This window comes from Epinephelus lanceolatus, chromosome 23 (assembly GCF_041903045.1).
Source record: "Epinephelus lanceolatus isolate andai-2023 chromosome 23, ASM4190304v1, whole genome shotgun sequence".
NCBI classification, from domain to species: domain Eukaryota; kingdom Metazoa; phylum Chordata; class Actinopteri; order Perciformes; family Serranidae; genus Epinephelus; species Epinephelus lanceolatus.
The window spans coordinates 25,759,691-25,776,729 of NC_135756.1; the positions used below are offsets into that span (position 1 = coordinate 25,759,691).

The 17,039-nt window shown below is 41.2% G+C and overlaps 1 protein-coding gene across 11 annotated transcripts in view; it reads right to left on the bottom strand.

Moving 5' to 3' along the window:
* The window catches only part of dock4b (dedicator of cytokinesis 4b), a 170,189-nt gene that overhangs the window by 85,811 nt on the left and 67,339 nt on the right, over positions 1-17,039 (bottom strand). For all 11 annotated transcript variants that reach the window (XM_078165406.1, XM_033614621.2, XM_078165405.1 and 8 more), the window contains exons 8-12: positions 15,509-15,660; positions 8,237-8,318; positions 7,994-8,054; positions 7,715-7,847; positions 6,225-6,313 (exon numbers count right to left, since the gene is read on the bottom strand). In XM_078165406.1, coding sequence (XP_078021532.1) covers positions 6,225-6,313; positions 7,715-7,847; positions 7,994-8,054; positions 8,237-8,318; positions 15,509-15,660 — 517 coding nt within the window. The remainder of the gene's footprint in view (positions 1-6,224; positions 6,314-7,714; positions 7,848-7,993; positions 8,055-8,236; positions 8,319-15,508; positions 15,661-17,039) is intronic.

Below are 17,039 nucleotides of genomic sequence, written 5' to 3' on the forward strand. Positions count from 1 at the left end.
GCTACTGCAGGGCTACAATTAGGCAAACCAGCTTCATTACTATTCTGCCTGCTAGATGTAGCTGACGCTGACAAAAACACCCTCAACCTTTGCTGCCCTCAGCCCACCCGGCCTGCCTCTTCACAAACTAAAAAAAAATGAAAATAAAAACTCAAAAACAAAACAGTGGAGTTGTCGCAGCCTCTTCTGTCACTGCCTACGCTTGCATGGAGGTGGGAGCTGAATTATCTACCTGACCTGACTCATGCAGAGCCAGATTCTTACGAAATCCCTTTCATGGATTACTGGGCTACGTGTAAACAAAATCACCATCTCCTCGCATCAGCTCCCTCTCTCGTCTTTTGAATTCGATTACCCCGTAAAGCCCCACGACCCTGAAACACACAGGTAAAGAAAGATGAGGTAGTCATTAGGCTTCATGTGAACAAAATAACTGTCTCTCCATACAGACTGTCTCCCTGCCTCTTTATTACTCAAACAGCCCAGTGTTTTTTATATTTTAAGGGCAGTGCATTCATCTCCCTCCAGCTAATTGGCTGCTAATAAGAGACTTCTGGCACACAGCCAGGCCCTTTAAAAGGCGAGCTACACAGTGAGACAACTTTAGACACACACACTCATACAAAGACAGCACAGTGCACACATATATAAACATGTACGCATATATACACACAAATACACATTACATTATCTCACTCCACTGCGCACTTGTTTTAATTGCCCTCCTGACACTAAGTGTAATAAATTGCAGTCCTTAAATTATGCATGGTGTTCCATAACTCCTTCATGGACGTTTTCATGGGGACAAAGTGGAGAGGAGACACTGACCTGTTTGCTAAAGATGAAATATTTTCTCCAGTTTGCACATTTGGTGTCGAGGCTAGGCGAGCGAATCAAGTGTTATCTATGCTGTAATGTTGCTCTGCAGAAGAACAATTGCCCTTTGGGAGGAATTGACTTTTCAGATGAGGATGTAGCCAGTAAAACTGTGCTGCAAGTGATGTTGTGTGTAGCTGTTCTGAATGTAGAGTGAGCACAGCTAAGGTACAGGGATTTAAAGACCCCCTCCAATGAAACTCATGTTTTGATCCTTGTCAATTCGTCCATATGGTGTTTTTTATTTGCTATGGAGTGAAACAAGCCGTCAATGCAATGGGCGAGTATTTCCACCTTAGAACTACTATGTACCAATGTCTCAAAAACATGGATTGGATTCATATAGCCAGGGTTTCATTACATCACATACCTATGGAACCATTCCCATCAACTTGCGGGGTGGGGCTTTCCATACCAAAAGGAAAATGCTACAGTGCAGTGAGGGGTATCTGAAGCTGCAAGCTAAGTTTCTATTTCACTTCAGATTCTCAGACTTCGTAATCTGGAACAAGGTTTATCCAACATTAGCACCACCGGGTGAAGGGTGGGTGAAGATAGAGGTGGGGTCTAATTATGATATTCATTCATTCATTTTCCATAACCGCTTACCCTGTCAGGGGTCGCTGGGGGGCCCTATCCCAGCTGACATTGGGCGAGACGCAGGGTACACCCTGGACAGGTCACCAGAATATCACAGGGCTGACACATAGAGACAGACATCCGTTCACACTCACATTCACACCTACGGACAACTTAGAGTCACCAATTAACCTAGCATGCATGCTTTGGATTGTGGGAGGAAGCCAGAGTACCCCAAGAAAACCCACGCTGACACAGGGAGAACACATAAACTCTGCACAGAGGGGGCTTCCCACCCCAGGTTTCAAACCACGAACCCTCTTGCTGTGAGGAGACAATACCAACCACTGCGCCATTGTGCCACCATGGATATTCATAGATCCCGAAATAGAGCAAAGGTTTTAGGTTACATTTAAGCCATTTAAGGGCATGAAGAATTTTTTGTTAATGGAAAAAAGTTCCATGTAATTCCATGTAATGTCGATGAACAGATATTAAGGTTCAGTATTAAAGGATTTAAATGGGAACTCAACCTAAATTTACAATACATATATGTAATTTCCATGGTCTTTGTAAAGTTCAAGCAATATTTGTGAGCATGAGTTACTCTTTCTCAAAGCCAGAAACCAGAGAAGAAAACTAGCAATATCATCAAGTATACAGTCTGGAGCTGCTCCATAGACAATGAATGGGAGCCTGATTTTGTGGATCCACACAATGTTTTTTTTATACCCAAATGAGCTTTATTCTATTGCAGTGTTCTCAGTTCTGAAACACAAAATGTACCCATATACTCACAACATTCCCCTGAATGCTCTCAGTGTCATCTTTAACATTTCTAACATAAAACTTTGGGGAATTCAACACTTCTGGGTACACACTGCTGGCAAGCAGACTAGTGACTGAAAATTCTGTTCTCTGATTTGAGGTATCATGACGAATTCTGGACAAAGCAAGTGTAATTTTCAAGATAAAAAGGTCAACTGACATATGGCAGCAAGCCCCAGAATCTTATTTTGCTATCTTCCCCTTTGTGTCAGGGTACTTCTTGCCAAATTTCATACTTGTATGACTATTTGCATTTACATCATTTTGCCAGAAACATGACTGTATTAGACGACAGGAATCGCAGGAGGGGAGAAGGGAACTTTGAGAACTAAAAAAAAAGGGAATCAGAGTTTGCACTGGAAATGTTTCCTGTGGTTTGTTTGGGTTAGCGTTTAACTTTATAAATGTGGACATGATAGCAGGTTGTGTCCCTACTGTCATCAGTGCTGTTAGAGTAAAAGCAGTAATGTGAGACGTGCTATTAAAGAGATAAAAGAACTTAAAAAGAGGCAATAAGAGCCACAGTGCAAACTGTCAAAGCTAATTAAATGATAATGAATTAATTACACCCACACAGATGAATACTGCTCACTGTACACAAATGAAACCAAACGTTCAGGAATGATTATCTGAGAAATTTAAGTTATTACCTCTGTGTTTATGATTAAAGCTTTTCATTTGGCACAATCAATGTCAAATTCAGTTAAGTGGTGGAAATGTCATTTTTGTACGAACTCACGTGAATTATGCATGCCAGAGCATTGTGGCAAAATACGCACAGCTCTCCTCTAATGCACTTTGAAAGAGAAAGCACTGATGTTATTCAGCTGTTCAGCTGGATTAATGTCTTCAGCTGACAGCTACTCAATAGCTAGCATCCAAGTGTTTGTGATGAACTGCACACTGCAGCCAAGACGGGAGTAACTCTTTAAAATAATTCACTTACATGTGTTACTGATGTGTGGGCCAGTGTGTGCTAGTGAGCATAAATAAAAGCCTGAAGCAATCACTTGTATGTTGGATACAGTTTGAGAAACTAAGGCAATGTGCTGTCTTCTGCCAGTAATGTTATTTTCTAATGAGTGGAATTGTTTTTAATTTACAAGAATTCTCATCTAAAAGCTCGAAAATGTCACTGAGTCAGCCGCACGTCTGCAGTGTCATCTGCAGCAGAAGTTTAATATCAACAATGCGCCACGTTATCTGTCTGCTTTATCAGTAATTGAATCTGATAACATGTGCGGCGCTGTGATAATACAGCCACTCTACCATTTAAGTAGCAAGTAACGCTGATGAAGAACTTGCCTGAGACTGTGTTGGAGTTCAATATGAGATAAGGAAACAGTTAAGTGGTTGTGTAATATTCCCATTTTAATGTTATTCCTTCGCTTTATCGTAAATTAATTTCGACTTTTGTTGCACTTATCAGCTCAGCTATGCAAAGCCCCTTACATCTCCATCTATTCAACAGCTGCAGCGTCATATAGAACTTTAGCTGTATGCTGCAGTTTTGTTATGAAGCGACGTGGTGTAAAGATGCTGCATGGATAACGCGGACTGCGTTAAATGGCTTTGTGTCACTCAGTTTAATTACTGTGCTCCTTCACGCAAGATTATCCACGATAATTTCAAGTCCCGCAGTTGTATGACTTCTCCTCAAGTAATTATTGGTCTTCTAGGGAGGGGGGGGTGAAAAGAGGAGCTGAGTCAGTAGATCAGTCTCACAAATTCTTGATGTTTATAATCCCTTCACCCTCTATGAAGCAGGCTGTGGTGCTCCCCTAAGAACACATGATGGAGATGTAAGAAGACAAAATGAACATTGTCTTTTTGAAAAAGCCTGCAGCTATATTTTACAAAAACATTATGTAAATCAGCTTTAAGACAAACTTCTGATGAACTGTTGCTGATTGCCTACTGTTGGTTATACATTTGCTACTTTATGCAAACAGCTGCAAGCTAGACAACACTGTTTAATTCGTGACTGTGTCTTCTCACGTCACACTTTGCACCGCCATTTGAGCTTCCGTCACTGTACATTATAGTTTGAAGTTGTAATCAGAAGTTCATCTTAGCCTGTAATTTTGTGTACATAAAGATGTTGGGTTATAGGATTCCTCTCGCAGCTGCATCTATAAGAGATCTATAAGTATGAATCCCATTGCGTAACAAACCTCTTCATATGTCACATGGCATTTCTTGGACTTTTGAAGAACTGAATGTTCCGATTCTTCACCAACCTGTTGCTATGGGAAACTGCTGATGCTGTTGTTCAGTATGGTGCGAAGGCAGCTATTTATAAAAATCTTCTGAATGCATTTGCAAAAACGGGCTTCCTGCAGACACGACCATGTGAAGACTGATCAGCTCCCCTAAAGAGGAACTTCACTCCCACATAAACGCTGCTCAGACTGACCAGAAGCTGACTATTGCACAGTAAGAGATCGATGATGCAACGGAGATTGTTATCACAGCACAATGAAGGTATGGGAAAGAAATAAGATGTATTATCATCCGGCTATTGAATAACAGCTCTGAAAGTTGTTTCCTGATCATAAAAAACATGAAACAAAACAAAAAGTGAACCAGTAGAGTTGCTCAAAGCCAGTACGACTGAAGAGGCTAGCTCAAAACATTACACAATCCCCTTGTTTAAAGGAGACCTATTTGGGATTGCTAACATACATGTTAACATGCTTAAATGTAAAAAAAAAAAAAACACTTGCAAAACCTGTTTTCACCCTCTGTCTGAAACACTCTGTTTTAGTGCCTTTCTCTTTATGCTCTGATTCATCAGTATTTCCAAGTCAACGGTACCTCAGTGTCTCTGTGCTGTCATTGCAGCTGAAAATGTCTGTTTCACGGCACTTTCTACCATGAAAATTCACTAACAACAGCTTCCAAACCAAATTCTTCACAACTGAACATGTTCTAACAGGAAGATGATCCAAAATCAGGGAGAAAATAAAAAAATCAGCAACCAAGATTACATGCTTCCCAGACTCATCACTGCATTATTTATGATTTGGTGGGTTGGACGTCATTGACCACTCACAGACAACAGCACTGGTATATTTTTATCTATAAACCACTATTGGGCAAACTTCCAGCCTACCTCGACACCCTTCTGTGTGTCAGCTCTAGTAGTCACCAGCTAAGTTCCTCCAAGTGGTTGCTTATTAACGTACCCCAGGTTTTAACAGATCTGGGGAAAACTGCATGATCCTAAATTACAAACATTCATTCCATCAATGAATTTAAGGGCATCATGAAGAATATGGTCAAAGAGACATGCTTATTTTCCTTGAGAGGCCACTATGTTTGAGTAGTTGTTTTATTGTGGATTTTTGTATTATATGTTGTATTTGTTGCATTTTAAATGTGTTTTGATTGGCTACTACCTCGACTAGGTCTCTCTTTTAAAAGAGACTTTCGGTCTCAATGGGACTTCCTGGTTAAATAAAAGGTTAGCATGCAGCTACATGTAGCAGCGCACCTGCAGCTGAGGAATGACTCTAACCGTGCATAACAGGACTTTCTACCATCACAAATCACCAATAAAAAGCTTCTAAACAGGACTGGAGATGCTCAAGCAGGAATATGATCTGAAATCAGTGAGAAATTAACAGCAATCAAGTTTATATGTATCCCTGACATTAGCATGTAGCTACATGTAGCAATGTATGCAATGTAAACACTTGTAGCTGCATGCCTGGAAAAGATTAAATCTGTCAGCAGCTGACATCAGCTTGTCTCAAAAGAAGAACAGAGTATTCAGAAAAGTCAAGAGCCTGAGGTTTTGTGTTAGTCTTACATATGTTTACCTCATTATTTTAAACTTTGGCCATGTTTAATATGAATATCTGACATTTTAACACTGTCTGTATGACTATGGAGAGCAAAGAAGGTCCTCTTAACTGAATTAAACACGTGGTTCTTACCTGTGTTGGAGCCCGACAAGTTGTACCTGGAATTCGCCTTTTTGATGATGTTCTCATGGATCTGGTACCACTCACTCTCAGTGTTACACCTGAGACAGAAAATATTTTCTTAAAAAGAGATTCTCTACTTCAAAGGGCACTACAGCAATTTAATATTTCACTTTAATAAAGTTGGGAAATTAATAAGGACAAATGACTAAAAGAATGTTATGAGTCAGTGCAGCAGAGGCTGATGGTTGCTGTTCTGTTGCACTCAGTTCTTTACACTCCTAGCAACTGGTGGCTTGTAATCTTGATAACATGTCATGTAAAATGAACCACACGTTGGATGCTACATAAATCACAGGTGCGAATAAAACATTATGGGTCTGACTGTGACTACACACTATTTTAACTTTAAACTAGGGCAGGTCAAGTAAACAAATTCTTACAGTATTTACAATGACGTCTTGTCTAGACCTAATTCTAAAAACATTCAGTTCAGGACTTTAATGCTAATCCGACTAAAACCTCTGTGGTGCAAGTGCAGGTATAAAGAAAGTGGTTGTATTTTCTTCTGAGCTAAATGTATTTGGCCAGTCATTCTGATCCTGCTATAATTTAGGTCAAACTACTGTGTCAGTGGTTGCCTTTCCTATCCCTCAGGGCATCGTGTAGACTAGGTTGGATCACAGTGTCCTTTCACTGCCACTGTTGGTGGAAAAACAACAGACTATTGATGTACGACAGGAAAAGGTGCATTTTTGTTGATGTATTGGTAAGTTAGATGAATCAAATCACTTTGTAGCTTCATACATATATCTTTGGTTGGTATGTAGAGTAAAAACATAACTTTTAAGATTACTGACTCTTTAAGAAAAGCTTGAGGTTTGAAAAAATCTTGCTGAAAGTGAAATGAGATCTACACCACTTTCATATGTGACTGTAATATATGAAGCAAGAGCCAGGACACAGTTAGCTTTGCTTAAAGAGAAAGTTGTTATCACCTTTTGGTTCTTGTATGAATTAACAAGGTACATCATGTTAATCAGTGAGCTTTCAGAGGGCTTTAGGCTCTCTTAAAGGTCTTTTGTGTAGGATTTAGTGGCACATAACGGTGAGGTTGCAAAATTGAAACTTCTCTGTGGGCCAAGTGTGTAGGAGAACTATAGTGGCCACCACTAAAACGCAAAAATGTGAATTGTCCTATCTCAAGTCAATGTTTGGTTTGTCTGTTCTGGGCTACTGTAGAACAACATGGATGACTACATGGAGGAGGACCCACTATATATGTAGATATAAACGGCTCGTTCCAAGGTAACGAAAACACAGGGATTCATATTTTGAGGTGACTATAAACTAGTAAAAACAGTTATGAATATTATATTTCATTTCTGCCAATAGATGCCCCTAAATCCTGAACACTTGGCCTTTGAAGTGTAGTATAGCATGGTGTAATATTTGGAGGACAGGACTTTGTAATGACATGCTGGTTGTCAACGGTGACTTACGCATAAACCTTGAGCAGGTGGTCATCCTTGGAGTCAGCAGTGAGAAGATCGGCAATGCTGACGACAGCACAGCCAAACGGCCGCCTGTACTGTATGCTACACAGATTCTTCTTCTCCCCTGCTCCCATTCTCCCTGCACACCCACCCACACACACACACACACACACACACAAACAAAGACACATCCACAGTCAAAACAGTACTGCTATGAAAGCTCAAGAGATTTAAAAGACATGTAGCGCTCAGTTGAATAAAGAAGCTGCATCCTGTAACTCCCACCTATCCTTATGATGTGCACAACGATGTAGACATCTTTTCGTAGATCACTGCTTCCCAAATCCTGAATAAAAAAAACAGGAAAACATACTCTAGCATCACATTGAATCATTGTAAACAAGCTTCAGAGCACAGGCTGAGCTTTTAGTTTCCAGGGCAATAGAGCATGACTTCAGCTTAACTGTACATAACTCTAAATTGCCCCCAATCAATCTCTGTAAATGCAAAGTCATGTTCACTACTCACCACGAACAGCGTGCATTGTCTTTCTGTCTTCTCCGGTGACTTGGGCAACCCGCTCTTATTCAGCTTGACAAAGAACCTTTCACTGTACAAGAGCAGAGACAGAGGGAGGGAACACACATTGAGATGAATGGGGTCAGGAGTGATGGCTGGATGTCATCATAAACAACTGCATCCAAGCCACTGCTAACTCTGAACAGAATAAAGATTGAAAAAAAAAATGTCAGAGATGTCAAGCTCTGAATGGTGGGCACTGGAGAGAACGCTTCAAAGTTAAAGCTTCAAACTAACGCTTTCTGAAGCAGAATATGAGGCAGACAGGCAGAGGAGGAACAGAGACAGAGGGAGAGAGGGAGAGAAAAAGATACACAAAGCTTGAATAACTGAACCAAATCCCTAACACAGGATGTCTGTAACATATCAGACAACAAGTACATCTACACGTGGCTCCTCCATGGCTGACTAAAATATTCAGAGCAGCTTTGTTGCATATTGTGGATTCTCTCGGACACGTTCCAGCCCAGATACTGGACTGTCAGCAAAAACAGTGATGGGTAACAACAAAAAATGTACAACCTCAGACTTATAACTGCCAAGCTGGTTGTCATAAATCTTCTGGTTATGACAGAGCAACTCTGAGACTATTATTAAGATGGTGAATAAAGAGAGAAAATAAGAAAATGAACCTGCTCAGTGCTAGTAAATGTCAAAGGCACTGTACTATATATGTAATTTAAAGTATAAATAATCAAATAGCAGTTGTATGAGTCATATATGTATCTTGTTGTGCATGTTATGTACATTACAAGGAACAGCTTAGCGACTCCATTGGGCTGACATTATCTAGCATAATAGCTATGCTAATGCTAGCGCATGAAAACAAGTCCACAGCCATGCTAACAACTCTGGAAATGACACTCAAGCATGTGCTGAGCAAGAAACTTGAAGTACAGAAAAACAGAAACGCGAAAGACAGACAGACAGGAAAGGAACAAAAAAATGCAGACTACATCCCTCTGTGGACACAACTATGAGTCTACAGTCATGCTAGCAGCTCCATGAGGCTGCAATTATGGTGTTACAAGTCAGAAATTTCAACTGGAGCACTGCCTGAAATTGTATTTTCGACTCGCAAAGTCAGAGAAACCTCTCCCACCACAACCTCAAAATCCAATATGGCTGCTCTGCGCATTGCTATTGGTGAAAGCTGTACTGTTATTCTTTAACTACCATTAACTCATCACTATCACTATTATCAGTAGACATGTTGCTACTGTGTTTGAAACAACTGTCATTGCTAAAAATGGCTAACCTGGCTAGAACTGGTAATGCTGACAAAATCTTGGAAAGCAGCAGAAGTCACAGTGATGCTTTTAGCTAAATGCTAATGTCAGCACTCTAACATGCTCACAATGAAAAGCAGACATGCTAATATTTAGCAGGTATCTTTACCATGCTGACCATTTTAGTGCAGCGTGACAGCATGTTGACAGTTGCTTTTTAGCAAAACATAGAAAGTACAGCTGAGGTTGATTGAAATGGCATTAGCCCTAGAAGTAGTTGGACATTAACTAAAGTACTGGACAAATAAAGAATTTGACCTAAAAATGGAGTTAAAAAATATAAAAGATCAAAATCAAAGGATCAACCAAGTAGAGCTGATCGAAACCTTCGAAGCTTAGAAACTTAAATCGCTGCCATGGTAATTGACGTCCAATTTAGCATTCGAATGCTCTGTTATTTTATGTTCATATTAATTACCTCCAAAGTCCCAAATAGCCCATAAATTAAGAAATAGTAATCCAACATTATTTACATGAGAATATTGAATTCAGGGATAGTTTTGTGTTACTCTGACTTGCTCGCATCTAGGGCTGCCACTAACGATTATTTTTATTGTCAACTAATCTGTCGATTATTTCTTCGATTAGTCAACTAATCATTTCATCGAAAAATGTGTTAAAATGTTGAAAAATGTCGGTCTGTCTTGCCCAGACCCCAAAATTACGTCATCTAATGTCTTGTTTCATACTCAAGCCAAAGGGTTTTAGTTCACTGTCACGGGAGAGTGCGTAAAGCTGCCAATATCTGAACATAAGAAGCTGCAGTAAGAGTATTTTGGGGTACTTTTATAGTACCTTTCTATGAAAAATGACTCAAACCAATTAGTCGACAGCTAAAATAGTCACCGATTATTTTAATAGTCGATTATTCATCGATTAGTCGACTAATCGTGGCAGCCCTACTCGCATCTAATGTCAGTCACTAGCAGAACCTGGGACAGTTTGACCACACATGACAGGCTTACAGATACACTGTCAAAAAGTCGAAAAAGTCAACAAGAAAAAGGTGACCTTCAAAAGGTCAAGTGCCAGATATGACAAAGGAAACTGGTTCACAATCTACAAGCTTGGCAAATCAATTGACAACTGTAAACAAAAGTTTAGCCATCTAGCAAGGTATTCTTTTTTCTAGCTATTATTTGCTGCTACCTGCATGCTAACAAAGTGGCTAACTGTCACATTATTTTAGGTGGACCAGTGGTATTTCTGATGCTATTTCTCAGTGAACCTTTGATACCAAATGTCATGACAATCCATCCAAAAGTTGTTGAAACATTTAACTCAAGACCACAAAAGTCAACGTTCTGGTGCCGTTAAATGAAAAGTCAGGGAATGACCAAAGTCAACAGGATTCAGCCTCTGGGGACCACGAATTTGATGGTAATCTAATAGTTAATGAGATATATCAGTCTGGACCAAAATGGCTGAACAGCTAACCAACAGACAGACCAACGCTGCCATCCCTTGAGCTATGAAGCTACTGTGGCTAAAAATAACACTGTAAGCGGCCACACTGAGACAATTGGAAAAGTAAATTGTCTGGCGTCCTGTCTAAAGCAACACCTAATCATACTTTGGACAGTTTCTACATACTGTATTAGAATATGAAATTCAACAGCTTCACAGAGCCAAATGACCCAACTTGAAATAACAACCCTGGCCTCAAATGCCCTGGCACCCCGCCTTCGTGCAGGGGGGGGATATTAAGTGCATGTCGGGCAAAAACAGAAAGGACGGACACAGATCGCCTTTTCATTCTCTTTGTACTCCGTCCTCTCTCCCTCTATCTCGCACACACGCTCAAAGAGAGGCAGCGCAGGCATCCTGCTGGGCCCGTCTCATCCTGGCTGGCGAGCTGAAGGCTAATCCAGTTAGGTGACTTTCACAGTCCACCGATAAGCAGAGAGAAAACCTTGTAATGCACCAGCGCCTGACAATGAGCCAAGTCTCTGGCGCGGTTAGCAGGCGCGAGCTACAGTAGGCCCATTCACACAAGAGCAGAATTTACCCAAACAGATCCTATATAACTTGACTTCATGCTGCATACAGCTACAATGGATTAGGATGTTTTATAATAGTCTGAGCTATTAAAAGCTCTTATTACAAGAGCTTAAAAGTTGTCTCTCCATGATGTAAATAAGAGGCTGCTTCTTGCACTGTAATTCAGTGTTTTGTGTATGTAGGGCAGTGGGCACCCATGTTTGAATTAATTAAGCTCCTGATAATTAATTATACAAATGCTTATGATTTTTCATACATGTATTCCTTCAGTAAAGTTTCCCTTTTATGGGCCGTATTGAAATGAACCAGTTGAGAGCTAACTTGATTTCAATGCGGTTGTTCCTCATTAGCTGCTCTCTGTAACTTTCCAGGCCATTTATCCAGCCATATGGAGACGGATTCCTATGCATTAGACATGAGACTTGCGCACGTTTTTTTCCCGAAACCTAATTAGTGCTGTATTGTTGAAACCCCAACTGCCAATTAACAGCCACTCCTGCAAACACAGACACACATGCCCGAGTCTCTCACCCTCCGCTGCCACCGACTCTTCTCCCTCACAGCTGCAGTGTGTTGATCACCCAAGCTAAGAGGACCAGTGTCCCCCAGCGGGACCTTATCTCCCTCTATCACCGCTCACATTAACATAACATGAATGGCCGATTTCCCTCCCCTCTGGGCCCCCACTGCGCTTGCTATTCCCTCTCCTGATATCGATGATTGCATTAAGAGCTGTGCGCTCGCCCGACGAGGGGGCGGAGGGGGGATGGGATAGTGGGCCACTGGCGTGTAAAATACTGGCTAAATTAACTGGCACTGTTGCCTCCCTCCCCCTGGCTGAAAAACCTAAATCTACCCCCAGAGGCCACGTGGAAAGGTGAAAAAATGACCTGACAAGACAGTGACACTGGGCCTCTGCAGTTCACACAAAGTGCACAAAAACACCCACGTCCAGTCGTCCATGTGTGACCTTGTTAGAGTTAAATGGAGGATACAATTAGGAGGTGGAGGGCAGTGTGAATATGGATTGAGGGAACAGAGAACGGCAGTATGAAGGGCGTGTTTGATCTGGAATACCACCAAAATTTACAAGGCAGAAAGAGCAACAGGATCATGTGCGAGCGTGGCACAGTATGCCAGTGTGTCTCCAGACAAGAAGCCTGTATTATACACAAAGAAGCTGCCACGGCGCACAGGCGCTGCTGGTGTTGGCATGGTACTAAGACAATGGGTCGGACCCCCATCTGGTCTCTGACGCACACACACACACACACACACACACACACACAGAAAGCACCAGCACTGAGGGAAGTGTGGAAATGGCTCAATGCCAGGCATCTTGCGCAAATGTGTGTGTCTCTGTTTATGTGTGTGACCAGACAGTGAGAGACAACGTTGGCAAGCTGCCACTGCGAGATTTTCCTCGAAGACAGCACCAGTAAGGTGCAATGGTAAAGGCCTCTGACTGCATTGATCCCCCAAAACTGATAGAAAAATTCTAATTAGCTGAATTTGGAAACAAGATAAACTGTAGGACAGAAAATACCTTTGTGTCTATTTGTTATTATAGAATTTCTCCTAATTTATATTCAGTTTGATTGAAACATATAAGATCTCTGTTGTATGTTGACTTTCTGATGCTGCTGTTTGATATCTTCACAGTATACAACATTTGTGACATTACCCTATTAACTAAAGCCGACTTCATTCTGTTCCAGAGAATGAGCTGTAAATCCACTTCAAATGCATGCATGCTTCAAGTGGAACTTAACATGGTATCACTGGATGCTAATTACCCACTTCAAGACAAAGTGTGGGCTGGGAATAGTCTCAAAAATGTACCTCTATTATTGCCAAAGCTTTTACCGTACATCAAGAACAAGGATGTATGAGCTAAAATGAGGTGAGAGAGGACATTAAAATGTACCTTGTTTATTAAATGAGCTTTTGTGTGGGTGCTTGTGTGTACACATGCAGATCAGATTGATTCAGAAACTCATCTTTCTTTCTGAGATAAGTCACCTCATGAAAACCAAAAAGGCCTTGCACGTTTCTTTAAAAAAAAAAAGAAAGGAACTTGTTTATAGCCTATGTTTTTTTTGGTTGTGGTTGATACGTTTGGTTGGTTGTTATATACGGTGTTTCCACACTTGGTCCTTTTCACCCCACTAAACGGACTCAGAGTGGTGAGTGGTGAGAGCGCTCCAGGTTCACTTTGCTTTGTATTCAGCCCTCGAGATCCCATGCTATTGCACTTGGACGCTTGAAAAAACAGACAAAACCACGTCAGCCCGTAACACTTGCAAGGACGCAGGACAAGGAGTAGTTTTGGCCACTTCCATTAGCTGCTAACATCTATTGGCTAACAGCTAATGTTAGCTAGTTCTCTTCCTGCTGATTTCAATGCAGATTTGTTGTTCACAATGTAGCATGTTGAAACAATAGGGTACGCCCATGTTGCATTGATAGTGAGTTTACTGTTTCCTTTCATCCCAGAGTCGTCCTGGGGAAGATCTCTGTTCAACCCAAACATCTTTTTTCCCTGGAACGATGGGATGACAAAAGTAATAAGCCCTGCTCCTTTAGCTTGTCTTATGTGCTGACAGGTCGATGGCAGTCGACAAAGTGAATATCGGTCAATAGCAATGTTCGGCTCAGAAATCGGTAACTCCCTAAATCCACTCCAGATGCATGCATGCTTGAAGTGGAACTTAATATTATATCACTGAAGGCTAAATACCCACTTCCAGACAAAGTGATAGTTGGGAATAGTTGCAAAAATGTACCTTCATTATTGCCAAACCTTTAACTGTACATTAAGAATGCAGATGTATGAGCTAAAAGGAGGCCAGAGAGCACATTTAAATGTACCTTATTAATCAGAGGTGGTTCTGATCCACTGAAACATTGCGTGTGTGTGCTTGTGTGTACACAGGCAGATCTTTTTTGTTCAGAAACTCATCTTATTCTCAGACAAACCACATCATGAAAACCAAAAAGGCCTTGCAAACTTCTTGTAAAAATAGAAACTCTTTTCCTGTGCGCTATTATTCATAAAATACAGGAAAACCACAGACTCTTCGTGCAAGGTTTTAAGAAAGTTAGGTCAACCAAGTCAGACAAAAGTTTGATTTCCTGTCAGTAATGTGATGAATAATGTACTGGATTTCAATAGAAACAGAAGTGGAGCTACTGTATACTGACACAAAATAATAAAAGTCCCATCAATGCCACCCTTGCTCCCCTGATGTGACCCTGTGGGGCGGAGAGTACACGTCAAACACAAGCATGACTTATCAAAAGCAGTTACAGCGTTGCCGTGCTCATTTTTCCACCCACTCCTTTTCCTTGCCTGACGAATCCACTTGTTTGTGACATGAAATGGAATCTCTTCGCTTTGAACTATGAAACCAAGGAGTTTAAACACAGTCTTGTATTTGGCCGACGCCCCGTCAGCAGTGTGTGGGTGTGTGTTGGTGTTCTTTCGTGCACGCAAGTGATGTGTGAGGACTCCCACGGTGATGGGCTCTTTTATGTGGACGGCATGGACACTTTTTTATATGACAAAAGAGCACGGCCTTGCCCACTTTTATGTGTTCAAGAGCGCTTTAACAACTTGCTTCATTTAATCAGTCTTCATGAATATAATTAAAGCAGTCTTCTTGACATCAGGAGGTAGAGCCATTTGAAGTGCCCCTCTGCAATCACCAATCTACCTCCCTTACATTGCTATGTGTTGTGCATCCAAAATATATGAGCAAACATAGAACTATTTTAACCACTTGAATCTTGGCACACTGCCGAAAAAAATCGAAAATTTATAACCTAGGTTTAACAATGAAGCAAATTTTGTTACTGGTACAAACGATTGAAGCATTTTCCATCACTACGTCATCAAATTATGGGGGATTATTGTCTTCAGAGTGTTTACCTGAGTGGCCGATTCTCCCGTCCATCATAAATGTGGAAGAAGACTTCAAGCTCCTCCCCTAGATTGGCGCTCATCAGGCTCTTCACATGCACAAACAAATGATGGGTGCTAGCGGGTGCAGGGGTCTCCTTCTTACGATGCCGATGTTCCATCTGCAAAGACAAGGAGAGGTGATCAGTACTGGCACAAATCAACCCCTGATGATATTCTGAACAGTGAAATCTTTATATAGTAGACTTAAAGCTAAGGTTAATCAGTTTCATTTTGGCATCATTGGGCAACAACTCCATAATAAACATTGAGCACATCTTAATTTAAGTGGATTGAGAGACTTCTGCACCTCCTCTTGGATCTGTTTTCAGGCTTTAGAAAAACTAGCTCATGATGAAAGACTTTCCTATTGGCAGTTCTACAAATGCAGATGCGCGTGTACGTCCCTTTGGTAAAAGCTTGATTTAATGGCAGAGAATCCTACAAAGAGAGTTGCTTTTCCAGCATTGGCAACAACTGCCTACACTACAGAACGACCCAAAAGAGGAATATGGACTTATCAAAAGAGTCAAAAAGAGAGTCCAAAAGAGAGTCTCACAACAACGTCATGAAACACATGGCAATATCGGCGAATTTTTCAGAGATGGGGAGTAAATGTTGCCAATAGTTTAGCCTTCTGCTAACCGGAGCTAAAGGCTTATAGCTGAGGCTTCATATTCATGTTTAAGTCCCTAATGTTAGCTATGGCCTCAAATCACAGCATGTACTCAGCCTAACTCTCTGATGCTTCAAACTAACTCGCTGGGAGTAGAGCAGGTAGAAGTTCCAGCGAAGGACCGCCAGTCAGCTGCCAGAGCAAACCAAATCCAACAGGAACGGTCCGCCTGAACTTCTCGCCAGATCAGTAAACTTTCTGTTGCTGCCATTACATAGGTTATACCCAGCTGACAGAGGGGGGTTTGCACTGACTGAATTTGAGTGACTACAGCCGTCAACCGACAGTCCATCTCCGTGCTACTGCCCACTTCCCTTCCAGCAAAGCAGTCCACACCAGCAAGCGGCAAGGCAGAGGGACAATGGACAGCTAGCTAATTCTAGTCTCATTTGTGGTGTGATAAACAGCGAGAGTGAGAAAGGGGCAAGGAGGGCCTGAGGGAATGTACGCAACTGTACAATAAAATACGACTGAATAACTCAATGTATGGGAACAGTGAGTTACTGTATGAAATGCAATCATATGCCTGGTGGGAGGGGCTTAGGACAGAGAGGGGAGAGCTGCAAAAGGAGGGTGTATTTTTCCAGCTTCCTGCCTACCCCAGCTTTAATCTACAACTATACAGTGCTACAAAAGTGTTATTAAAAGTTTTGATAAAAATACACATAGTACTCTTATGATACAGGATTGAAAGGCAGGATTTGGACAGTAAAAAATTCCATAAACTCTAAATCCCAAAAGATCCACAAACACACGATCAAAGCTTATCAGATACAGTTAATTACAGGAAAAAACAACATGTGGTTACATCTCTTTTAATACTGT